At 43.2% G+C, this 26486-nt stretch overlaps 1 protein-coding gene across 2 annotated transcripts in view; it reads right to left on the bottom strand.

Moving 5' to 3' along the window:
* Positions 1-26486, bottom strand: part of GABRG2 (gamma-aminobutyric acid type A receptor subunit gamma2) — a 510299-nt gene that overhangs the window by 218895 nt on the left and 264918 nt on the right. For both annotated transcript variants that reach the window (XM_085617829.1, XM_085617830.1), the window contains exon 4: positions 22488-22708. In XM_085617829.1, coding sequence (XP_085473955.1) covers positions 22488-22708 — 221 coding nt within the window. The remainder of the gene's footprint in view (positions 1-22487; positions 22709-26486) is intronic.

The raw sequence follows: 26486 nt of genomic DNA, 5'->3' as shown, positions 1-26486 counted from the left end.
TTAGCGTCGTATTTTAATCTTTGTTTGCTGTGTTACTGTGACCCGTTTTGACATACTGCGCTCCAGCGTTTACTATTCCACCAAACTAGCATACGTAATCAGGCAGACATATTGGGTGGGGTGCATGGTTAGCGCGCTAGTCGCTCGTCTCTATTTGCTATAAGAAGACGATGACTGCGCGTGCGCGCTGCACTATGGACTAACTCCTGAGGCGGAAGCCGGGAGTCTTGCACTGCATATGCTGGTATTTCCCTCATTTTTAAACGAAATTAGCGTCGTATTTTAATCTTTGTTTGCTGTATTACTGTGACCAGTTTTGACATACTGCGCTCCAGCGCTTACTATTCCACCAAACTAGCACACGTAATTAGGCAGACATATTGGGTGGGGTGCATGGTTAGCGCGCTAGTCGCTCGTCTCTATTTGCTATAAGAAGACGATGACTGCACGTGCGCGCCGACAGCGCGCCGAAGGCAAGCCCGTCTGCGCCCGTCCGCGCCCAGCCGTGTCCAGGTTCAGGAGATGATGCTATCTCTCTGGTAAGTGGCTGTAGCAGTCGCATTACATTTTCCGTGGATTCTCTATTGGCCATTAGAGATGCCTGGATCCAAAATAGCCATAAGCATATTATTTGCCATCAGACTTTTCCCTGGGCATTAGAAGGCCCGGTCGTATTTCAGACTTGTCGTTTTTCTATGAGGACCTTCTCAGGGGATTTGCTCCAAGGGAAAGTGACCCCTGTTCATTCTATGGTGGTGTCAAAAAATGTATTGTGTAATGTAAGGTCCCTTGCCAAACATCCATTTGAAATTTGGGACCTTATTACTTCGAATAGCCCTGCCTTATGTTTCCTCACATAAACCTGGTTAAACTCCACTAACCAACCCCAGGTTTATCTGGCTATTCCAGATAACTACCATTTTATACATTTAAATAGGGAAGGGAAAATAGGCGTTGGCATTGCAATTGCCTTTCAGAAACATCTTAAAGTGAATTGGGTGTTTTCGATTCAAAATGAATGGCTGGAATTAGGAATCTTTAAGGTTATCGAGTCTTCTACCAACTCTTGGCATGGCGCCCTACTGTATAGACCCCCTGGAGCTAAAGCCAACTTCTCGGACCTCCTAGTTGAACTTATAGCACTGCATGTAGTGGCATCTAATACCTTTCTTCTACTTGGAGATTTTAATTTTCACGCTGAAGATTCCTCAAATCCAGAGGTCGATAAACTTTTTATGGCGCTGAACTCGATAGGTCTGACTCAACGTGTGGTGGGTTCTACTCACCAAGCTGGCCACCTATTAGACATAGTATTTTCTAACGATGACCTCCTGAAATGTGCCCCCCCCATTCTTTGACTTGGTCGGACCACTCAATGATTTCCTTTACATCTAACAAGGTTTGGGAAACAAAGGGTGATTCTCAGAAGAGAGTACCTCTGGGACAATATAGAGTGTGGCGTAATTTATCTATAGAGGCTTTTAACAGCACCTTCACTCCTCCTGATGAAACTAATCTTCTTGACCCCTCAAAAAAATTGGAAGATCTGAATATTGCTCTTCGCTGCGCTTTTGATGTAGTTATACCATCTAAACAGAGTACAGGTATAAGGCGAATCTCTAACCCCTGGTACACAGAGGAGCTTAGAAAGGAAAAAGCCAATTGCAGGCGCCTGGAGAGACTTTGGAGAACTAATAAGGAATGTCAATCTAGACTCCTATTTAGACAATCCCTGGCTACTTACCACCTAAACCTGAAAGTAGCGAGACGTGCCTCAATCATCAAACAGATAGAACAAGCTAGTAATTCTTCGAAAGTACTGTTCTCTATAGTCAAAGATTTTTCATCTCCCAGAGTGTGTGCCCAATCACCTATTGAATCACAGGATCTCTGTGATTCGTTAGCATTATTTTTTAAGGATAAGATATCCATAATTTACAACAACTTTCCTCCAGAGATTTCTTCTACCCCATATCTGTTGTCTGAACCCATGGGTGAAGCCCCAACAGCAAATGAGGCTTGTTTGGAGCAGTTTGAACCAGCTACTATTGAAGAGGTCATAAATGGCCTTTCCAAAGCAAAATCAGGCTCCCCCAATGACTTATGTCCCCCAAAAACGATGGCACTCTTAGCCACCAGCTGTGCTCCAGCTGTCAGAGATATCTTCAACTCTTCTCTACGGTGTGGAAAGAGGCAACTGTCCGGCCTATTTTAAAGAAACCCTCAGTGGACCCGTCCATTCTCTCTAACTACCGTCCCATTTCCCTTTTACCATTATTGGGGAAATAACTGGAAGGTATTGTAAATAAACAACTTTGCACCTATCTTGAACATAATGGTATTCTAGACCCCTCACAATCGGGCTTTCGGAAAGGTTTCAGTACAGAAACTGCGGTACTGGCAGTAACTGACTCACTTAGACGAATAGTTGATGCAGGGGGTTCAGTAATACTGATTCTTCTAGATCTCTCCGCAGCTTTCGATACCATCTCTCACACAAAGCTGGCGGAGAGACTAGTCGCTGGGGGCATAAAAGGAACTGCTCTGCAATGGTTAAAGCATTTCTTGTCTGATAGATCTCAAACAGTTACGGTGGGGCCCTACTCCTCGCCGAAAATGCCTTTGAAGAGGGGTGTTCCACAGGGCTCCTGTTTAAGTCCGACCCTCTTCAATATCTATATGTCTCCTCTGGCGAAGATAGTTGAACAGCTGGGTTTTGACATCATCTCATATGCAGATGATACTCAGCTCATGTTCACTATTGGAGATAATTTAGAGAACGAGAAAATCCGCTTTGCCAACGGCCTAAAGACAATATATGACTGGATGACGGCCAACTATCTTCAACTAAATCCAGACAAGTCAGAGGTCATGCTACTAGGCAGAGCAACTGAGGTCTGGGCAAATGATTGGTGGCCCACCCAATTGGGTATTGCCCCTACCCCCAAGGCTTCAGTCAATGATCTGGGAATAAAAATCGATAGGGCTTTGTCGATGAAAGAACATATCATCAACACATCGGCCGCATGTTACTACAGTCTACGGCTTCTGAGGAAAATTATTCCTTATATGCCTACTAACAATCGCAGGACCCTGGTACAGGCTTTGGTCACCAGCCGTTTGGATTACGGCAATGCCCTGATGGCAGAAGTAGGTGAGACCCTCCTAGCCAAACTACAGGTAGTTCAGAATACTGCTGCAAGGATGATCTTAAATCGCCCTGCAGGAACTCCCTCTCTACCGTTACTCAGAGAACTCCATTACGGTTACGGTGAAAAAGAGATCCTTTTTTAAGATCTGCTGCTTCACCTACATCGCCTATAACAACAGAGGGCCTCTCTAGCTTCAAAAAAATTGTTTAAATATTCTCCCTCAAGGAACCTTAGATCTAGCTCTCATGGTCTATTGCTAGTTCCCCGTTTCCGTCTCTACCGAACGGGAGGTAGATCTTTCTCATATCTGGCCCCAAAATACTGGAATCAGCTTCCCTATGATTTACAATCCATCACCAGATATGAGCTGTTTAAGAAAAAACTGAAAGCCTTTCTGTTCTGAACCTTCCTTTAGCCCTCTTTTCCAGTTCTCTGATTTGGATTGTTAGTCTATTATGCAGCGCCGAGATGCCACTGGGTGATTTGAGCGCTTTACAAATAAAATAACATAACATAACACAGTCCCAACCCTATGCTCTATTAATGTGACCCTGGGTTTCTCCTAAGATGCAACAACTAACCAGAGTCTCAGTATCGAAAATACTTCCAATACATGCCAATTATTTTGCGCTGGCTCGCATTAGTGAGGGCAGGGGGCGGGCTGAAACCTGCAGTTGCAGGATTACAGCTGCCCCTGCAGTGCGCATGTCGGCTTGGCTGGCTGACTTGCTACAGCCAGCCCGACTTGCACACTGTAGACCCAGCAATCCCATGACTGTGAAATAGCCGGGGGATTGCTAGCAAGGGCCCGGGCCTCAAAATGAGCACTGGGTTAGCCTCAACCAATCCTGGAACTGATCTCATGCTGATGAGAGAATCTCCAGGATTGGTTGGATTGGTGTTCCACTGGAGAGAATGGAGGTCCTTCTATTCCTGCTTGCCGATGCCAGGGAAGAAGGGCCTCATCGGGGGAGCCGTATGTATAGTGAGTTTGGTGCCAAGGCGCCCCACCATATGTTAATATTGCTAGCCTCCACTGGTTGCACAAATAGGATCATTTTTTAAATAGTTAACGTTTATGCAAGTTTTCGGGTTATAAAGCAGCCTGAAGATAGGCCCATAAGTGTTTGTTTATCTCAGAGCAAAACTGAATTCTGAACATCAATGTCTGTCATGTCTTGAACAGTGCAGCATGGTCAATTGCCAGCAGTGCATATGTGACACCATGTATTTTGTTTTTAGAAATTAAATGATACTGACATATTTTTACAACATCTTCCTTGCTTCTTTAATACTGAAGTGGTTTAGGGAAAACAGCATGTTAACACCTGCACAAACTTTTGGACATGCAGGGGCAGATTAACTAAAATGCCTGAGAAGTCAGACCAGCAGGCAAAAAATCTGGGCTGTGTTGCGTGAGAAGAAGAGAGCAGTAGAGCACCATATTTACAGAAATATGACACTCTCCTTCCCTCTCCCTAGCGCCGGCGCTGACATTAGCTGTTGGGCACCATGCACAAACCTTTACACCATAGTTCAAGGCTGTCTGCGTGAGCTTAGCGTACATTTTGCACTGGACGGGTAACCTTCCAGTACGAAATACTATGCTCAGACTAACTTTAAACCTTTTTCCACTTTATTTGTGTGGTGGTCAGTGTAGCACACATACAAAGTTGGAAAAGGAAGGAGAAATGTAAGCATTTTTCCTTCATAGCGCCTATATGAAATGGGTGCTATTTGATCACTCTAAACTCTGTCTACCTTTGTAAGTTAATAGGGTTTAGTGTCAGAAACCATTGGTGGTTGCATGGCCCATGAACCACCCATGGTGTGCCCCCTTGGCTCTAAGTAATGCAAATCAGCACTACTTTGTAGAGTTTTCCAGCACTAAACAAATTTAGCGCTGAAAAAATAATTAGTAAAAAAGATTTAACATTGTTTTGCATCACTTTTGTGATACAAGCACGGCCTCAAATGCTAGTGTTGATGCCACCTTCATCAGCGTTTTCATGTTTTTTCCAGATAGACTCAAGCAGGTATTGTAGCAAGGAAAATAACATTTTGAGGGAGAGTGGCATGAAAAACTCATTATCTAGCCATCAGGGCTTTCTACAAAGAAGCTGGACGTCCACAATAAGGTCTCTGACCTGTCGCCCACAGAAGAGCGAGGCGGAGACACTAGCCCTTTCAACGAGCCCAGGAGCTGTCATAATCCTAAAAACAGACAGTGCTGGAAGATGGGTTGCCATGGAGACTCCGGATCGTTACTCGCCTGGTCATGGATGTTGGCATTCAATAGAGAAGGTACCCACGTCAGAGCTGCCGTGACACATTTTAATATCCGATAATCTGTTAAATCCTTCATTATTTAAAGACACAGGGTCAGCACAGTGTGTTCACGAGGCAAATGCCAACGAGACGTCGTGCTAATGGAACGTTCTGCGAAAAGAGCTCACACCGTGTCAGATTTGCGTGGCACTCTCATTCATCTCTTCTGAGTCGATAACGTAAGGTGGATTTGTTGAAAGCTGTTTGTCGCCCTGAGGGTAACCAGGCCCTGAAAACGTCAATGTTTTGTTTATTTCTTTTGACCGGCTAGGTGAGCTGCGTATTTGTGACCACTAAAGTTCAGGCTACCACTTAAACTACCCATATTTCAAAGGGAAATGTCTTTGAGATAGCCTGCATATTTGAAAATTGTTATTCATTCGGACCAGTACCAGTCCACTTCAGGTCAGCCGCCAGGTAACTGTGTCTTGAACTAGCAACTGGAGATTCCCTCTCATTGGGGCACTTTCCTTTCACCCTGGCGACTCCTGTTCCTTATGTGACAACAATCTGAGAGTCCTGGCCCCTTCCCTGCCAGACACCCTGGCTGTGTGTTCACTCAGCCACAGCTATCACTGCCTACCCAGCTGGACCCTGCCGACGACGTCTGCAGGGAACAGTTGTTTTAAGATAAAAACAAAAGCAAAAAAACATCAGGATCCCTTCCCACAAGCCCTGCTGGTTGTGAGTGCATTAGATGTGGAAGCTTGCCCTACCCTTTTCTCTGCAGTCTCAGTTGCACTGCACGTTCTCAAAGAGTAAACGCCCTCTCCAAAGAGAACAGGTTGCTTCTGTATCTCTCTCTAAACGTTTACATTATTATGGACGTGGTCGCAGAGTAAAACATGCCCCTTAGGTGCCGCACTTTAAGTGTGCCACAAAAAAGTGCCACACTTTCAGTGTCCCTCCTAAAGGCAACCCTCCAGAGGGGAGAAAGGGATCCTATGGACACCCCAGACGTCCCCCTGCAGGCACATGCAGTCACACACTGCACCCACCTGCAAGGGGATCTCTCTCCCCTTTTCAAAGTGCAGATGACATGCCACCTGCACAGTGAAACACAGAGAGGCTTTCAAGCAGCCAATCCATTTTTTACTTGAATGTGCTGCTCCGATGACAGCGCAGGTTTGCAGCTGCCTTTCTAATATCATGCGCTGTCCCTATTTGCACCCATGGAAAGTGTGCTGTATACACTCTATTACTCCTTTTGTTTTTATATCTATAGATTCTTGCGAAAGCTAGGAACTCCTGCAATAGATCAACACATTTGAGTGAGAATAAGCATCCATACCTAGTGTACAAGGATGGGTGCAATTGGTGACAGCATAGTTGTCTATGTGAATGCATAAGTTGTATTCTGGCTAATGTTGGCATCTGGGTTGGTGCACATAGATATTCATGGCTTGGAGCTGCAAATCTATGAACGTAAAATACCAGCAATGTATGTGTAATCTTGGGTATATTAGGCAATGCCTGTAACAACGTGGGTATTGTACTCCATGTAAAATTGTATGCATGAAAAGGAAGTGAAGATATGTTTATCAAGCAGTTGTGATGATGTGTCCAACAAGTTATTATTGCAGTTAAGAGTATGAGTAACTTTGCAATAACACATTATAAGAGAACAAATGTACATGAAGGGGATTCGGCAAAGGCTGGTTAGGTATTGGAGTAGGCATGTGTGTAACTTAAACGTACCTCACATAGATCCCAGCCACCTCAGCTTAACCCCTCAAAGGCTCCCATCAAAGAAACATGGTATACCCTCAAGTGAATTCGTTTTACAATTGATCCAATCTCTCCTGTTTCCTTATTTCTTCTGTCCTGCTCACACTTAGCTCTTTAAAGTATTTGTGGGGTGATACAAGCACTACACAAGCAACCAACATAACATTTTGTTCCCACTTTCCATATTCCACCTGCTTTCTGTCGTGGCGTCTGTTACTTTTCCACTTTGGGCTTCGGTGCACACTTGTATTCATATGCTGCATAATAGTTAATTAGAACAGCATATGTACCATCTCTTAACAAAACATGAACTTTTGTCTTGCAAAATTATGTGCTCTGGACAAATGCTGGCATTTATTCAAGTGGACTGTACCATTTCTTAAGAGATCCCCATTCAACCGGTAAAGTAGGAATTATTTTTACCCATTCATACATTGATCCACACACTCATTTTCCTCCTTCACCGTCCATCCATGCACTTGCCTTTCCAGTTGTCTATGTGTGTTTTGTCACTCATACCCCCAGCTATGCATGCCCTCACCTATCCACCTGTGCTTTCCTTCATCCAGTGCACACCATCACTCATTCACTCATCCATCCATGCAAGACTCACTCACCCATTAATTCAGCTCTTCATAAACTCAATTATCCTTCAATGTATCCACTCTTTGCCTTGTTAGAGCAAATAATGTTGAAAGCTCTTGGAAGGAGTATTCATAAGAGTTTGCTTTAGCACCATTCTGGAGTTGTCAGAAGACCTAGCACTCTCAGAGCGAGATCATGAGACATACCATAGCATTTGCATTCCTACTTCCACCTATTGGTATTGCAGTTTCCTTTTAAAGAACATATGAATGCTAGTGGATCTGACAATGCACTATCCAAAAAGATGAGCCATGTTATCAGACCTAAGTATTGTTTCTCACTCCTGTTCCTTCCACTTTCTGCGGAAGGTGCAAATGTTCCTCAATGTTCTGGCACATTCAAAGCCCTCATAGAAAAGTCATGTTACATTTAGTACCTGGACTCAACCCACAAACACATTCACTGAAAAACACACATAAAACACACACCGATCCAAATGCACATGCACTTGTAGACAGCTTATCACATACAGGCTCGTTGATGACGAACACTTGAATGACTAGAGGTGAATTCAGTTCATAAAGCCAGTTAAAGACTTCCATTTGCATAATTATTTGGAAAATGGCTCAAAATGTGACAAGGTTTCCAATGCTGCACACTGATAATCCATCCACCTCCCCCTCCTCACAGATGCATGTGAACTCAAAAATATACATGCAAGTACTCCTACACTCATTCACAAGCACATAAACGTATAGGCTTACATTTCTCGAAGTGCATTGCGGTCCAATTACAGCCATTCCAAATGTGCACACACACACACACACACACACACGCAATCTCTCTCTCTCTCATAGACACACACACACTCTAATGACCATATATTAACCTTCACCCAATAATACTCAAATTCAGTTACACAGGCAAACTCACATCCACTAACTAATGAGTGAATGAGAAGTGAGTGGTATCAGTGGATGGATGAGTGATGCGAGTTGAAGAGAGTGATAGGATTGTATATTTGGAAGGTAAATGTCTGATTACTAACGTGGGTGTGAGGAGCTTGTTTCAATAGATGTGCGAGTGAATGATACAAACACTGGTATGTTCCCAACCATGTATACATTTTACACTTCACACCTATAGCCAGTCCCAAACAGTCACAAAGTAGTAGCCTAAGTAATATTAGTGATTGAGAGAGAAAGAGGAGGGAGGTTTGTTTCAGGGTAGGTAGGTTTTGAGAGGATGTGCTGCACTTTATACACCAACCAAAGAAGATACCTAGCTTCTGATGGACTATTTCTGTATATAATGCTGTATGTGGGAATATGATTGCAGAACATTGGCATAAAATGTTCCAAGGCAATAACTGAACACATGGTGCCATTGCTGGACATATGATGGCAGAACTTGACATTTGATGCTCAAACTGACCACGTGGAGGTAGTACTTTCAAAAGTGTACCTGGTTATTTAATTCAGTACTGTTAGACCTGACATCCTTGGCATGGTTTCCCATGACGTTTTGCCTTTTGATTGCCTGTTATGCCAACGTTGTTTTTGCTGGCTTTAGGATTCTGGGCACTTTACCACTGCTGACCAGAGCTAAAATGCACGTGGACTATACTCTAACATGGTAACATTGGCACATCCACAATTGACATATTTAATTTACTTATGAATTCTTAATAAAGTGCACTACATGTGCTCAGGGCCTGTGTAAATTAAATGGTACTAGTGGGCCTGCAGCACTGAGTGTGCCACCCACTTAAGTTGCACTTAAAACATGGATCAGGAATGCCACTGCAGAGCCTGTGTATTCACCTTAAACTGCCACATCGACCGGGCAAAATAACCCTCTTGCCAGACCTCAACCCCCTGTTTGAATACATATAAGTCACCCCTAAGGTAGGCCCTCAGCTGCCCAAAGTGCAGGGTGCAATGTATTTAAAAAGTTGGAAATGTACTTTTAAGTTTTACATGTCCTGGTAGTGAAATACTCTTAAATTCTTATGGTACAGTTGGTTTTTAAATTGCAGTTCTCAAAATGTCACTTATAGAAAGTTGGCATTTTCTTACTTACTATTTGGTGCCTTCTGCCTGTGCCTGCAATACACATCCAGGTTGGATGATAGCTAGCTTCCTGCATTCCCACTGGATAGCCATACAAAAAGGCAGAGAAAGTGTGACTAAGAAGACATCTGTTTGTTGATAAGTCATCCTGAGATGCAATGATAGGGAGGAGCTGACACTTGCTCCTGAATAGGGCTGTGCCTGTCCCCATACAAAGTGTTGCATACCCCCATGTAGTGAGTCTGGGTCCAGGGCAGGATAGGGAAGGACTTGTGCACTTCAAAGCATCTCTTTGAAGTCATCCTACTTCAATGCCCACATTTGGTACATTGGGTATTGGTACTGGACCTCTGACACCATGACATGAGAACTCTGGGACATTCTGCCAGGAAGAATAGCTACTGTGCTGTAAGAGGGACTGTCCCTTTGCTAACTGGTTTGCTGTGTTGGCCCGCTGTTTGCTGATTGCTGTGCTGTAGGAGAGACTGCCACTTTGCTGCCTACTTTGCTGTTTTGGCGTGATGCTTGCTGCTTCTTCTCTAGGAGTGAGAATTATTGGACCTGTTCTGTACATCCCTGAACCCAAGTTCTCCAAGGGCTTGCTGGCTTACCTCCTGTTATAAAGCCTTGGGGCAATTAAAGACTTCCTTTAACTCTGCTTCTGCTGCTGGACTCTGTCAACTGTGAAACTATGCCCTGCCAAGCAGTGCCAATCAAGTCCTGGGCCTTGAAAGGGGGGACTGCAGATGTTTTTCTACAAAAACCGATGCTGTGCTCTTCGATGCTGATGCATTGGCGATTCAAGAACATCCCTGTGCAGCTTGATGATGATGCGGGACCCTACAGCCATGTTTGATGATGACAGAGCACCTGCATCGCAAAGGGTTAAATGACAATGCATGACCTGACTGCAAGGTTCAAAGCTGACACAGCACCTGCATCGTAAAGGGTTTAATGACTACGCAGAAGTCAACAGCGAGGCTCAAAACTAATACATCTACCTGACTCCGTGGATCGGAACCAACTCATAAAGTCTTCGACGCCGATGCATGCTCCATCTAAGGTAATTTTTCAGCAGGCCCTGCATGGTTCCTGTAGCCAGCCTGCCCTCCATTGTAGTCAGCCTGAACTTTGGATATACCCCAGTCCAGCACGACCCCTAAGCATTATTTGCTTTTAAGCACTATATTGCAGTTTATTCTTTAAAAATTCACATCTCAAGTTCTGATTGGATTTTTGTCATTTTGGTCTTGTGTTTCTCAGATAAATATTCTCTATTCTTCTAAGCTGTGTGGAGTCTTTTTGTGGTGTTTTCACTCTGTTAATGTAATTATAGTGTTGCACAAATACTTTACACATTGCCTCTTAAGTTAAGCCTGACTGCTCTCTGCCAAGCTACCAGAGGGTGAGCACAGGCTAATTTGGGTTGTATATCTGACTTGCCCTGATTAGGATTGTTGTCCCCACTTGGACAGGGTGCATACCTCTGCCAACTAAAGACCCAGGTTCTAACAAGTACAATATGTGCTTTAAATATTATGTATTTTGTGGCTCTACCTGTGCACATGATGGGAAAATATGGATACATGTTTGCCAGTAGCAGAACATATGATGGCAGAACCTGTGAATATGGCTGAGACACATGTGTATGTATTGCAAATATCTGAGAATGTGATGACAATAACATGTCATGTCATTGACTAAGTTCCTGGGCATATACTATCAGAACCTGTTCAACTGATGGCTGAACATTGACGTAAGATGTATTTTATTGTTTATTATGCCAAACTTGGCATGAATTAGAAGAGCCAGAGTTCCCTCTTGGCAGTATCTGATTCATGATCATATAATGGTTGCCTTTAATCTCAGCAAATTATGCTGTGCCTAATATATGGTGGTGATATTAATGTATTTGAATTAGACAAAACATTTGTTGGGTATATCGTCTGTCATGATGGCTATATAATGATAAGTGATGATAGAACCAAAAATATGCTTGTTGTACAATATCAGTGGCAATGCTTGTATAAATGTTGTGCAAACATTGGAAAGTTAATAGTGTATGGTGGCCATCTTTGGATGGCATTTTGTTAGTGTACTTTATCATTGTTATATTGTTCCAAGATGGCTCATTACTATCACGTTGTGTCTAGATTCAATGTCTGGATGCAATCTGGCGGTCACCTTGGAAAAGAATAACAATAACATAGTATACAAACAAAATGTAATTCCAGGATGGGCAACTGATGCAATTAGATTTACCAATGCCCAAGTCACAGTTGTAAAAGCATTGGCAAAGCTATACCAGCAGCAAAGAGTGGTGGGCTGTAGCAAGTAGTGGTGGGCAACTTTCTTTGTTGTGTCCAGACTCCAATGAGGAGCCTAATATGGGGGACAGAAAGATCCTCATGTGTGCCAATTGAGCAATAGAAAGTGATGGAAATACAAAAAGAGTGGGATATTATGGCGCAGGAGGGAGCATGAGCAGTGGCAGGAAGTAAGCCATATGGGCAGGGAACGGGAGAAAGCAAAAATACCAGGAGAAAAGAGGAATCTAGGTGCTCTCCCATTGAGTGCATAAAAGCAGATTCAATAGAAGCATGCTAAAGAATAATTGATCCCTGACTTCAACAGTAGATACACTTTACTATTTAAAAGCAAAGCCATGTGAAAACAAATGATACAGGGGCAAGTTAAACAGAATAGGTAAGAAAGTCATCAAATCAGGAGTAGGGAAAAGGACAGGACAAAATTATCCAATCATACACAAAGGTCAGGCCCAAAGCCCACCGTAAATTTATGTTAAGGTTTTGGTTACAATGTTGTCTGCAATAGACAGATACAGTTGTTGGCAGAAAGACCCCAAAAAGGAATGGCAGCCAAAGCCAGCACACCATTCTTGATGTGTTTAAGGACTGCATTCAATGTTGGTAACAGCCAAAGGCTAGCTGTCATTTTTTTTGTATTTTATAGGCCTGGGTGGAACTCGTGAATTCTGCAGAGTTGCCATAAAACTCTGCAAAATTCGGTGGATTTCCACGTCTGGGCAGAGTATTGCTAGGCCACCCCTAGCCTATACTGGATCTCAGCTGGAGCCCCCACTGGCATTACTGATATTACAGTACCTCCAGATCATTCATTTATTCATAGTTTGCTTACAGTGCCATATCTCTGAAGTGCTGGTCTAGTTGGGTAATTAAAACAGATGCTGAATGTGATGCGCATCAACAGATGTGTGATCCAGCTGTATGTGTAGGGAGGTGGAAGAAGGTTCTCTGGGTGTTAGTGTGCACTCCTGCCTGAGGGCATGGCTGGCAGAAGAAAGCCATAGGCAGCGCCTGTCCCAAAGGCCACGGGGCAACTACTACGTCATTCTGAATTCCCTGACGTCACAAGCAGAAACAGTGATAGGTAATAGAGGGCAGGACCAGCCTGGAACACGAAGACATGCCAGCTAAGGTCTGGTTGAGCATACATCCAACTTAGCACAAAGCCCTGAATGCTGCCACTTTAACACAACGCCGTCCCTCACACTCCCTGCAGGTCTCTTAAGTCCTAGTCTCCCGGACTTGCGATGTCACTCATCACAGTGTACACCATTGCTTCCTACATGGTTTTGTCACCAAGACCCTACATCCTCCTTTCTGATCATTGTCTCCCCAGAGATTTGAAGCGATTTGTAGAAAAGATGATGGTTGATTGCATCTTGTTAATGAGGTAAGGATAGGTTTGTTTAGCAAATGGCATTGCCACCTTACTCTTCACCTTCAGGGCTTTTAAGCTATACATCAGTGCTGCTGGCTGTGGTTTCTAATTAGTCAAGTGTGTGCAAACCGAAACTAAAATGCTCAGACTGCATTACTTTGTAACTTGGAAGCACAGACTGGAAAGTATCTCGGCTGTACCACGTAGTGAGGTGGCTGCCCTATAGCTAAATCAGGGTGCATGGAAGCAGAATAAGGGTGAGGGATGGTTGCACCTGCAGAAAATCACACATGAAGTGTGTGGACACTGAAAGCAAGGGTTCACCAGCAGCAGGGGCATGTAGGAGGTACACAGTGGTGGCTGAATCTTATCTTTGAAGAAAGAGGATCATATCTGACCAGGACCAGGTGAAAAGCATGAGGTCTTGGAGGACACAGGTGGGCCTCTCCTCAAGCAGCGAGGCTGCTCCTCTGTCTGCCCTGCCATGACATAAAGGCAAGTGCTTGCAGCAAAAAACAGGGCACCTTGCGGCCTAGTAGCAACACAAACATGCACACTGTGCTCCCATATTACATGGATTACATTTAAAGGCAGCCCCTTCCATCACAGAGGGGTGTTCACACTGTTCAGTACAGTACTACATCACACCAGGATTGAGGAAGGCTCAAGCATTGAGCCCGACAGCTGTAGCTGTACTTCCTGTTTTACACCGTTGGTGGGGAAAGGTGCCTTCTAATAAGGACATTTCAGTGAATCATTCTGATCACGGTGAGTGTTGGAAATCAGTACCTGTTTGCAGTGTGCCCCCACTATTTGTCCCATTGGGGAACCCTAGATGCTAGTTTTCTGACTCTGAGGGTGCCCTGGGCTCTGCTAGGCAGGCCTAGGGCCAGTGCTACACTTAAAAAGACACTTAGAATACAGTGAAAACACCTACATACACTAGAGTACGCTATGGGGTTGGATAGCCCTATGATTGGCATGTCCTCCCCCATAAGGCTCTAGTCCATAATAGGGCAGGGAAATTGAAACTACCATTAAGTCACTAGTATATGATAGAGCATGTCAGTTTAGAGGCCAGCAACCCTTTCTGCACTTGCATGTGTGCACTGCTGAAGCCTGAGGTCAGTTTTGCAGGACTTCTTTTAAAATACAAATTGTGCCCAAACTCAACTTTGGTGTTAGGGGTACTTACAAATTAATACACTACAATGTTTTGGCATATTAGGTATCCCCATGGTCACCCCTATGTGTTCCAGTGTTGAGGACCTGGTATTTATAAGGAGAGCCCTTATAATATAAGTTTTATATGCCTTGGGTTTAGGGAAATTGCACATTTCACTCCCCACACTGTAGTAAAGTGCTTCCCAAAATCGGTGTTTGTGCTAGGAGCACTGTGGAGTGAGGATCTGCAATATTTTTACATATTCAGAACCCCTAAAGTCTCCCTTAGGTATCCCAGGTGAGTGAGGTCCTGTATATATAGGCAGGATCCTTATAAAAGAGGTTTTATAATCCATGATGCTGGAAAAATTTCCCAAGTCATTTTCCCTATTACAAATCCACAGCCACATAGGTTAACATGGCAAGAAGTTATCAAATAATAGTTAACGTCAACAATGTCATAAAATATCATTCAAGAACTTCCTAGAATGGTATTGATAATTCCATCAATATACTGTTGTTGAATGTATCCTAAAATGTACAGACAAGAAATGTTAAGACTTTCGTGTCTGTAAGCCAAAATTCAGCCTTCCAGTGGTCTGTCCTGATTGGTCAGTGTTAGGTGGATTAGCCAGGCTGCTTTGATAAAGTGATAAGTAGCCCCTGGGGTTAGAGAGCCATTCTGGGAGGGCAGGGTTCTGCTACATAGGAATGCCAGAGCAGGGGGAGGGGCTGTAAGCAATAATCTTCAAGAGAAGGAGGAGACAGGCATTTAATTTACACCCCAACTGTTTGAACCTAGACGGATGGCATGCTTAAGGAATGAATGTGCCGAGGCTAGGGAGGAGGGAATATGGAGAAGAGCCATCCTGGAGGGTTGGTTTAGTCAGCTCTTACCTCTCTGCTGGGAGTTCAGCCATATGGAATTTTGGAGAATAGTGCTTTCTGGGATACAATTGTGCCAAACTTTGGAGGAAATTGTCATGCTCCGGGGTGTTGTCTTGCACCTCACTGGACAGGTGTGCCCTCCAGTGTGACCCCAGAGAACACTGAATACTTATCTGAGAGGGCCAGTGCCTCTCAGCTCTGCTGCTTGAAACTGAGAGAAGAAGAAGGATTGCCAAGGTGGAAACTTGATTGGCACCATCAGGCCCTGCATACTGACTGACTGCGCCGGCTGCATTACCTGAAACTACAGCCCTTTGTATGTACCTTGTTTCAAGAGGAATAAAGAGTGGGCTCCATGCAAGTTACAGGTCAACAGAGCTCACTTGCATCAACTCCACCAGGAGTCCCCTGCTTTGGAGTGTATCCAGTGGACCTTTAAGGGTGTTGTTCAGGTGCATTGTGTGAATTGTGGTCCCAACATTTCAAGGATCATTTTGGAGATTCCAGACCCTGGAATTGTGTTTTGGACACTTTGGACCCTCAAGAGGAACTTCAGGAAGAAGTTCCAGAAGTTTGGGAAAGTTTGGTGAACTTTTGTGAAAAAGCTCTAGAGGGTGATCAGACTCTCACAGAAAGGCAATCCGGTGAACCCTCACTCAATCCATCCTGCTGGAGGAGGCTGCACAACGACTGGTGAGAAATCCTCCAGAAAAGTTACTAAGTGTGAAGGTAAAATCTTGTATCTGACCAGGGCTCTATCGCGGTCGGCCTCAAACTTTGACTTTGTCCGGGTCAAAGGTGCCCAAATGTCCAGAAGTGGCTCTATTGGTTTCTAAGCACTAGAAAGTGTTTGATCTTTAAAAATTCCTATCTCGGGTTCCCTACAGTGGATTATTTCCATGTTGGTATCATTTTAAATATAAAAATATTTGCTATTTTTATAAATTGGTGCTGGGTTTTTATTGTGTGATGTGTCTTAACTATTTACTGAATTGGTGTTTTTAAATGCTTTACATATGTAAATATAAATGAGTATTTGTAAAGCACGAACTACTCACCCTTACGGGTCTCAAGGCGCTGGGGGCCCTCATGGAGATTAAGTGAGCTATTGCCCAGAGTCACATGGTGCTGAGCTGAGCTGCCGCCAGAGCCGGGATCAAACCATGAACCCTGTGCTCGGAGGTTAGCTGCCCTGGCCACTGCACCACTCCTCTCCGGACACATCTGTCTTTGAAGTTAAGCTTGCCTGCTCGCAGACAAGCTACCAAGGGTTGAGTATGGGAATAATTTTCTACGACCTATCCTGGGCCCTAGACTGTGTTAGTGGCCTTATTGCCTATGGTAGATAAATATTTACCACTAATAATAATTAACTTTCCAACTTTGAGTATGACTCTTGCTGGCCTGGTGCTCTCTGTCCAATTGTGGTGTCTACTTTGTACTATATCCATTATGTTGACCCAGCAGACCCAGAGGCTTCACCTGTTCCCAGTTGCCCTGGCCTGCCTGTGCATTTTCTGCTCAGGTGGTTGTTGCTGGTGGTGGGCTGCATTGGCAGCCAAAAGTGAGCAGCCAGCCAGGCGTGGCAGATTGAGCTGCTCGCACATGCGCACAATAGGGGTCTCCCACTTAGGGCGGGTACCAGAAAAACTCAGCTACGAGGCAGAGGTAGAGTTTTTGCTGAACTCTGCTATCCAAGTGAAGTGCTGAATATCAAAACTCTGTGGACTCCACCGGCAGAGTGGAGTTCACTGCCCATCCCTAGTATTAATGAAATACCGAATGCACAGTCCTACATCTTGAACTTCATTTATCATTCACGTATAATGAATACTCTTTTCCGTCTGACATTTCATGCTTTGCGTCTCTCGTGGTTGACATAGTGCAAGGCCACACACAGCCTTGACCAAGTGCTTTATGTATGAAGCATATGACCTTTTTCAGTGCGCGAGGAGTGCTCCACATTGCACATTTGTACTTTATTGGAACAGTTAAAATCATGACTCATTTCCTAGTTGAATTAACTTAGACTCACTGATCTTTCTGGCAACCCACTAAACTTGAAACTACCTTTTTGACTAGTTAAATAATTTGTCAAAAATATTGCACCCCACAATAGTTTTAGTCTCTGAAAAATTAAACGGGCAAAATTAAATCCCTAACATGACATGACACGTGAAAAGCAAACAAAACCTGATAGCAAGCATACATTTGCTGAACTGTACAGGAATATATCACATGTTCAAAAGCATTGAATTTAAACTTTACTCTTTTAGAAGAGGCTGGACAGGTCCAAATTTCTATTCCGATAGTATTACGTTAAAAATGTCTTCTATTACAAATGAAAAAGTATTACAATTTCACTATCTCCAAAGGAAATTGTGTACAGAAGGAGTATATGTTGCTATGACAAGATTCCTTAACATGATTTTTCCTTATAATGATCGTGTACAGGAGGGTATTTTCACACAGGTCTAATTTTTTTACACCTTTATTTACAAATCTATTTCAACATAAGATAGATGATATTACTTTTTAAAGTAAAAAGCCCAACGCTTTGATTCTGAGATGGTTTTATTATGTTTTATTTCACAGTCCTGACATTTTAAAACGGGTGTGCATTACTTTCACAAATGAATATCCCACTCCCCAGGCTCCTTTTTTGTTATTTCTCGACTTACAATTTATAAATGACTAATTAATAACATTATTTCCACTACATTCCATTTAACCTGTGTAACTGTCTGTAATAGTTTTTGATGAATAATTCAAACTATTAAAATATTTCAAATCACTATAATTCTTTTTAAATATCAGTACCGTTCTCAGTTGTCGCTGCAGTTATTTTAATTACTTTTTAAAACAGCTCTTTTTGTTAAAACTCAAGTTTTTTAAGTGAATTTGTCTGATCGATAGGTTTGGATTTCTGTTGGAAAATTCAAGCCAACTGTGATTTTAAAGTAGGAATGATCACTTGGTGAGATAATCACTATTTCTCACCTGCTTTCAGACAAGTCAACAAGTTGCGTGCTATTCAAGAGCCTGAAAGCATTGTTAAAGTCTAACAGCACCTACACAATAACTGTTGTTGGACTTAGCCCTTTCTTCAGGGTCATCCCAGACATTTTGCCTTCACCCTCCTGTTTTTTTAACGCGGTGTTGCTAGTTTTTAGGGCTCTGCACACTTTACCACTGCTAACCAATGCTAAAGTACTTGTGCTCTCTCCTTCAAACATGGTAGAATTAGCTTACACCCAATGGATGATAGTTAACTTACTTGTAAGTCCCTAGTAAAGTGGTACTCTATGCACCCAGGGTGTAGAAATGAAAAGGCTACTAGCGGGCTAGCTGCACTTATTGTGACATCCAATTCGGTAGCCCTTTAAACATGTCGCAGGCCTGCCAATGCAGTCTGTGTATTCAGTTGTAAACTGCCATGTCCACCTGGCTCTCTGAGGTTGGAAGCAGTCACTTCTACCTAATGAAAGTGAATGTGATCCCTGTCCCTGCTTTGAGGGACACCAGGGCCAGCCAGTCCATGGTAGTGGAAAGGCTGGTTTCTCCAGAGCAGAGCACCAGCCAGCTGTGTAGGATAACACAGGTCCGGGGCAGAACTTTATTTTCCCCATGGCCCTGGTATCCATGGAGTGGGGTGGGGAGGTGATCCAGAGGAGGGTCATAGTTAGCCCCCAGATGACCAAAGACTTCATTCTGGGTAATTATACTGCCCTCGGTGTCAGGAGAGATGAGAGGGGCAGCCACTCAGGGCACCCTGACAGTTAATTTTTCTGGGGGTAGCACTCCTAAGGGAGAGTACAAAGGCTGGGGTGGAGGGGAAGAAGGTGGAAACTGTCCACAGTGGGAGGACCAGTGGATCAAGGGATGTAAGCATCACTAGGACTGACCCTGATGAGGCCACATCTGACCTGGAGGTGCTCCCAGTGCTGTCACAGAGACAGATGACTGGAGACTTGCACAAGGCAGGCCCCTGCATGACACAGACATAGTGTATTACCCTTGAAGAGGGATGGTGGTTCCCCAGTGGAAGTTTTGGCTTGCTAGGCACCTGTTCAGCCTCATGGTACAGACCCTGGCTGAGTGGCTAGTCTCAGGCACCACCCGTGAACTTGAGGGAGGTACAGTGGGAGCAAGTTGCCCAACACCCAGAGCTGTTGTTCCTCAATCTTCAAATCCTCATATGTAAGAGAACCCTCAGGAGCCCATAGGGAACTCCTGCCAGCCCCAAGGCTGTAAGAGAAGTCTATTCAATTACCCCGATTGAAGTTTCCACCTAGCAGTGGATAGCCCAGGGCCTGGTTCTTGACACTGACAGCTGTTAGTGGCCTCTGTTGGTTACTGTCTGTTAGTGGAACTGTCTGTCTACTGGGATGCATGTCTGAGTAACTTACGGTAAGGTGCTGCACAGATGGGGTCCATAAGTGAGGAGAAGGATTCCCAAAGGATCGCTCCAGTGGCTCAGGAGAGTGTCGACAGAGGGATCCAACTTAGTTCAGAAAGGCATCTAACTGCCCCTGCATAACAGGGCCTTAATTCATGTTCTATCACCTAAGCAGGGACGCCCATTAAGGTATTGATTAGTTTACCCTGGCTATTGGCTCAAAAGGGGTTGTGTTGGACTGGGCCCTTTCTTCAGAGTCATCCCCAGAAGTTTTGCCGTCACTCTGTTGTTTTCTGAACAATTTTTTGTTGGCTTTTAGGACTCTGCACACTTTGCCACTGCCAACCCGTACTAAATGCTTGTGCTTTCTCCTCTAAATATGGTGGAATTGGCTTATATGCAATTGGCACATTTAATTAACTTCTAAGTCCCTAGTAAAGTTCGATTCTATGTATCTCGGGCCTGTAAATTAAATGCTACTAGAGGGCCTGCCGTGCTTTTTGTGCCACACACTTAAGTAGCCCTTTACACATGTCTCAGGCCTGCCAATGGAGCCTCATATTGAAGTTTTATAATGCCAATTTCACCTGCCTCCCTTAGGGTGGGAGTTTTCATTTCCACCAGGTGAAAGTGAATGGGATTCCTTTCACTGCTTTGAGAGACACAACCAACCAGACCATGGCAGTGGAAAGACTGGATTCCCCAGAGCAGTACACCAGCCAGGTGTGTGGGATAACTCAGGTCCAGGGGCAAGCACTTTTTCGCCCCATGACCCTGGTATCCCTGGAGTGGGGTGGCGAGGAGAGTCGGAGTGGAGGGTCATAGTTACTCCCCAGATGCCTGTAGACTGCATTCAGGGGAATGTGTTGCCCCTGGTGTCAGGAGAGCTGAGAGGGGTGACCACTTAGGGCGCCCTAACAGTTCAGTTTTCTGAGGGGACTATTCCAAAAGAGAGAGTAAAGAGGCCCAGATCGCAGGGCAGGAGGTGAAAACAGTCCACAGTGGAAGGACCAGTGGATCAAGGGTTGTGAGCATCCCAAGATTGACCCTGATGTGGCCACTTCTGAAATGGAGGTGCTCCTTACGCTGTCACAAAGACAGAGGACTGGAGACCTGCACCAGACAGGCCTCTGCATGATGCAGACAGAGTGTGTCACCATTGGGGGGGGGGGTGGTTCCCAGTGGAAGTTCTTGCTATCAACAGTTGATAGAGAATCATCAGGCACATTTTCAGCTGTAAACTGATCGCATCAGAATCCATATTTTATTGGACAACAATTTAGAGTAAGGTAAGTCACAGAATATTAGACCTTGTGTTCTATTGGAACAAACAAAATATCCTGTCTCAATGGAACTAAAACCGAGAACCTGCAAAAAGTAACACCGTGCTATAACAAGCTACATTAGAATGATCCCGAAGCCTCAAAACCAGAACTTCCACATCTCAGTCTATATGAAACCTCAGGATGATCCTTCATATAAATCTTTCATTCATTCCACAAGTTAATAGAGCAGGCTTAGATCAAGAAGGTCATTCCTTAAATGCAAAAAAAGTGAGTTGAATTAACAAGAGCCCTAGTAATGAGATAACTAGATGACAATAATGTGGTTCCCAAAAAAGCTCATTGATAGTTTACGGAACCGCTGTGCTCTATTTTAACCTTCGGAAACACAACCATGCAAAACAGACCTTGAAGCACTCCATTAGCTACCAGTGAAAACCTGGACTAATTTCAAATTCCTTTACACCATGCTCAAAGTCTACTGGAGCAATAGACTGGGACACCAACAAAGCATAGCCCCAGACACCAGGTAGGAAACTGCAATCAACAAATGAGCAACTTATCCAGTAACAGAACTTCAATGACTAAGACATAGAGGCAGATGCCTCTATGTCCGAGAGCAGAGCCTAACCATCTACTGTTCTGAAATCTCATAAAGATTGAACTCTTTAGACAGGCCTTCATCTGATCTTTGGAGTCAACAACATATTAACAATTGTTTCACCCTAGTTCCTCTTTCATTGCATTACAAGATTTCTTGCCTTCCTTTCAACACTTTGATGGGGTACAACCGAACATACTCATTACTACAATTATTTAAATTAAAATATACATAAACACATTTCCTATCTCCCCGAATGAAGACAATGAGTTGGGTTCAACCCTACTCTAGGACATATACACATCTTCTGAATATACTTTATTCTCATCACTGTTAAAAAATTCTCTGACTCTTCCTGCAATATTTATTCTGAAACAATTTGTAGTGTGCTGTTATAAATTGATACTAGAGCGTATGAAATTCTTATTATCAAACAGGTAATTCATCTTCTAGTTGAAACTGCAATACTTTTCTATGAAATTTTTATTTCGAAAAGTATTTTTTTGTAGTCTATTCTCACTAAAGTATAATTTCCAAAATATTAGCCATTAAGTAAAGGTAAAGGTATTATAAGTATCCTACCTTAAAGTATACAGTACTCTGCCATCATTCCAGATCCTCAGCATCCGATTGGGCGTCGTTATCCAGTGAGCATCAGCCTTCTTTGAATTTCGGAAGAATGTGTCTGGTATCCAAATCTTACCAACCATGTTGCTGTTTAGCCTTAAGACTTTCATGGTACTGTTAAACTTCAGACGTCTGTCATACCAGGTTTGGGCAAAAAATATATCAATTGTATATTCCTGTATTGTTAAACACAGAAACATTAAAAAAAAAAAATGTTATCAGTGTACTTTCTTTATTTTCAATTTTCCAAATGATTAGTGATTTCATTACTCAACATCAGTGATCAGCAATTTGATAGACACTTGAAAACTGTAGATGCCAATACTTAACAGTATTTAGGAAGTAATATTAATCTTTTCAGGGATAAACAACTGGGATTAAAAGCAAATGCCATTTTCGTTACAAGCTGATGAATATACTTTGTTATTGTCCATTAGTTCTTATATATTTGTCATGATACAATGGCGAGGCATACTCCCATTGTGCAGGGTTTGTAGACAGGGCCGGCTTTAGGGCGTTGCGACTGGTGCAGCCGCACCAGGCGCTGACTTTGGTGGGGGATCTTGTGTTCAAATACAACTTATGGGTTTAAAAGTAGGTGAACTTCCTTCTAATTCCAGCAGTTTTTAGGCAACAATAAAAATGTTAAGATAACTCTGGTGATCAATGCTCCTGCTGGTGAAGAATTAGAATTGTGTTTAATGGCAGATTTGACTCATCGTAAAGTAGCTATGTGGGTTATTGTGCCTGCTGCAAAGTTCCATGCAGATCACAGACCTGAGTGCAAGTGAACTATGAGTAGCACCATAAGAAACTGAAATGTATGCCAGAGGGGAGCTCATAAGAGATGAGGGGCATATTGCTGGAGAGTGGTAGTGAGGGAATTAGTGTAGAAGGAGGTCATGGGGGCACCAAAAAAGACAGGTGCGCTGGGCGCTACCAGCGCTAAAGCCGGTCCTGTTCGTAGAACCCATTCCTTGGAGTCCCTGTGTGGCTTTCATCAAACTTTGCAACTTACAATATTAAGCAATCACATATACGGGAAAGTACAACATTCAGCCCGCTGTGCTGAGAAGAATAATCCCCACAGACAGATAACATTTCTACAAATTATGGAGAAAAAAATGCCACTGCCCACCTCTATTAACTCTAGGCACTCGTACATTTGACAATCGTAAAATTATAGACCATGCTTAGATTTAGGTACTGATTACGAGTATTGTGGTCTTGCAGGGAGCTGCCATGCTAGCACCCCGCTCCAAGACCGCCAAACCAGTAGTCAGTCCGCCTGCTGGTTTACGAGTTGTAATCAAGGTGGGCGGTCCTGTGGCAGCAGTCACATGGAGGTGACTTTCTAAGGCTCATAGGAGAGCATTCGAAAGGCACCACCATAGGAACACCGCAGACCAGTCCCGCATGGACAGAAATGCACAATGTTGTGCATTTCTGTCCGTGCAGGAACGGGGGTGCAAAAGTACAGGATGGATTTAACCCAGATCCGTGACTGAGGGTGAGTGTCTGAAAAGTTTCAGCGCTCCTTCCTTCATCTCCTTGTGTTGCTTTGTTTGCCCCAAGTTGGCAAGGTATGTCCAGAGGTAGGTCCCTTGCTCACTTTGCCACCGGATTCAAGCTATCCTGGCTGATGAGGGGGTGTTACCCCAAAACCGGTCCCAGGATGCTTGTTTCCGGTCCAGAGAAAACCTGGCTTGGCAGTTTGGGCCCGAGGCACAGGGTCAAGACTGATTAGCATATAGCTGGGTCTGAACTGGGGGGGGAACAACCTTTACAACGCAACTTTTACAACGCACTACCATTACAACGAAACTGTTACAACGCGAGTGCATTGACAACGCAGGACATTACAACGCAAGTCTTTACATCGACTTGCACTAGACGGCGTGCTAACATTAATAATAGTGTAGTTTACTATCCCAACACCTTCCCTACTGTTACGTGGACTGGAGTTGGAATAATAAATTACACTTTTTTAATGTTAGCACGCCATCTAGTGCAAGTCGATGTAAAGACTTGCGTTGTAATGTCCTCCGTTGTCAATGCACTCGCGTTGTAAAACTTTCGTTGTAACAGCATGCGTTGTAACAGCATGCGTTGTAACGTCATACATCCGAACTGGGGTGGCGAAGTGAGCTAAAGAATGATAATGGATTCAACCCAGATCTGTGACTGGGGGCGAGTGTCTGAAAAATGTCTGTGCTCCGTCCATCATCTACTTGTGTTTGCTTTGTGTTTGAAAGTAGACAGTTTATTAAGACTTTGCACAAGTTTGTATCACTTGTTGTGCAAAATATTGATAAATCTGCCCCTATTTATCTAATGCTAACCAAATCTTGACTCCTGTCCTTTACTTTATTAATTCACTTATTGACTGCAACTGCTACTACAGATTGTTTCTCACCTATTTCCAAAACATTTCTACTACCTGGATTTTTTTTTCTTCATCATTTAAATGTCTACTGTTATTTCTTCTCCGATAAAGCCAATCCTTCCCTGACCCCTTCTATTTAATTATAATGTAACTGCCTTTTGCTTTCTCTTTGTAAAATGTATCAAGAATCATTAATTCTCATATGTTCTCTTTCTTCTGTCTATATAGTCTGAGATGTTAGAGGTCTCTACTAAAAACTGGGTTTCATCGATCACATTGTATTGAAATTACTATATTTGCTGAGATGATATTCATTGCCTATCCCACCCTCTAACTCTTCAATGTACCTTGCTATCTTTAAATGCTTTACGCTATATTTGCTATTTTTGAGTACGCTTCACTTCTTCCCTCATATTTCAGATGCAATAACAAACTTATTTCACTTTTATCGACGAGCTGACTATGCTTTGGGTGTCATGGGAAGGGTGTAAGTTATTTCATAAGTCTTAATGTTATGGAGTTTCAAAATAATTTGTCTTGTGTGCGCTTATGTACTTTAAGTATTATTCCATCAAGTTTGGTTGTATCTTTATCTATATTTTTATTCTAAAGACATAAAAGTGTCATTCTCATTTCTTTCGTGCATTTCTTTTCTTTTTCCACATCTTAAGATCTGCTTACTGTATTCATTTTAACGCTTCCATAATAGGCCCATATTTTAATTGGCCCCAGCGTAACTCTCTTCTCCTAGCTCTAGTTTATTTTCCCATATTCAATATGTGATTGACTAGATCCATCATTTAAAGTTTGTCTTCAATTCCTTCCCCAATCATCTGGAGCAAAAGTGTAAAATATATATATAAAAAAACAATCTCTACTGTTCTCTTTGGCCTGCCTGCTATTTCCATCTCCTGTTCTATTTTACCTGAACTATTGTTTTAGTTGAAAAAAATATGTTTTTCCCTTTTCCTTCCTTTTGAATCTATTTTTGACTGTAGTTTTTGAAATTGTATCTTAGCTGGACTTGACATGATTCTTCTTCTCTACAGTATATTCATTGGCTTGCCGTTTCGGTTCACGTTCATAGCTCCTTTTGTCTATTAAGTTTGCTGTCTTCTCCCCTTCTTTTCTTCATCTATTTTATCTTTATCCCTCATGTAACACTTATTGATTGGGAAAATACGATATGAAGGCCTAACCTGTATTTAAGTATTATGCATATTTTGCTCACCTTTTGGTTTAAAAAAAAAAATCCAAGTTGCATCTTCTCAGTTTTGGTTTAACTTACTTCCTACCTCTTTAGAATTTGATTTAGATTTAGATTTTGGTGGACAGTGTACTGTATTGCAACATCCATGGAGTACCCTGTCTAACAAACTCTCCGTACCTCCTCCCTAGTTACAAACTGGCAGACTGGCAGGTTCACGTCAGCAGAGTAAAATTTACTCTGTCACCGTAAATCTTCCTCCGATGGCCAGAGGGAATACCCTCTGACCATCCGCCTTATTTAGATTGGGACATCCTGGCAGTGAGGGACAGTAAAAATAAAGTAAATGACCCTTACACTA

The sequence above is a fragment of the Triturus cristatus genome, chromosome 7 (assembly GCF_964204655.1).
Source record: "Triturus cristatus chromosome 7, aTriCri1.1, whole genome shotgun sequence".
NCBI lineage: Eukaryota > Metazoa > Chordata > Amphibia > Caudata > Salamandridae > Triturus > Triturus cristatus.
Note: the sequence above shows the minus strand (reverse complement) of the source record. Positions and strands in the feature narration are given on the sequence as shown.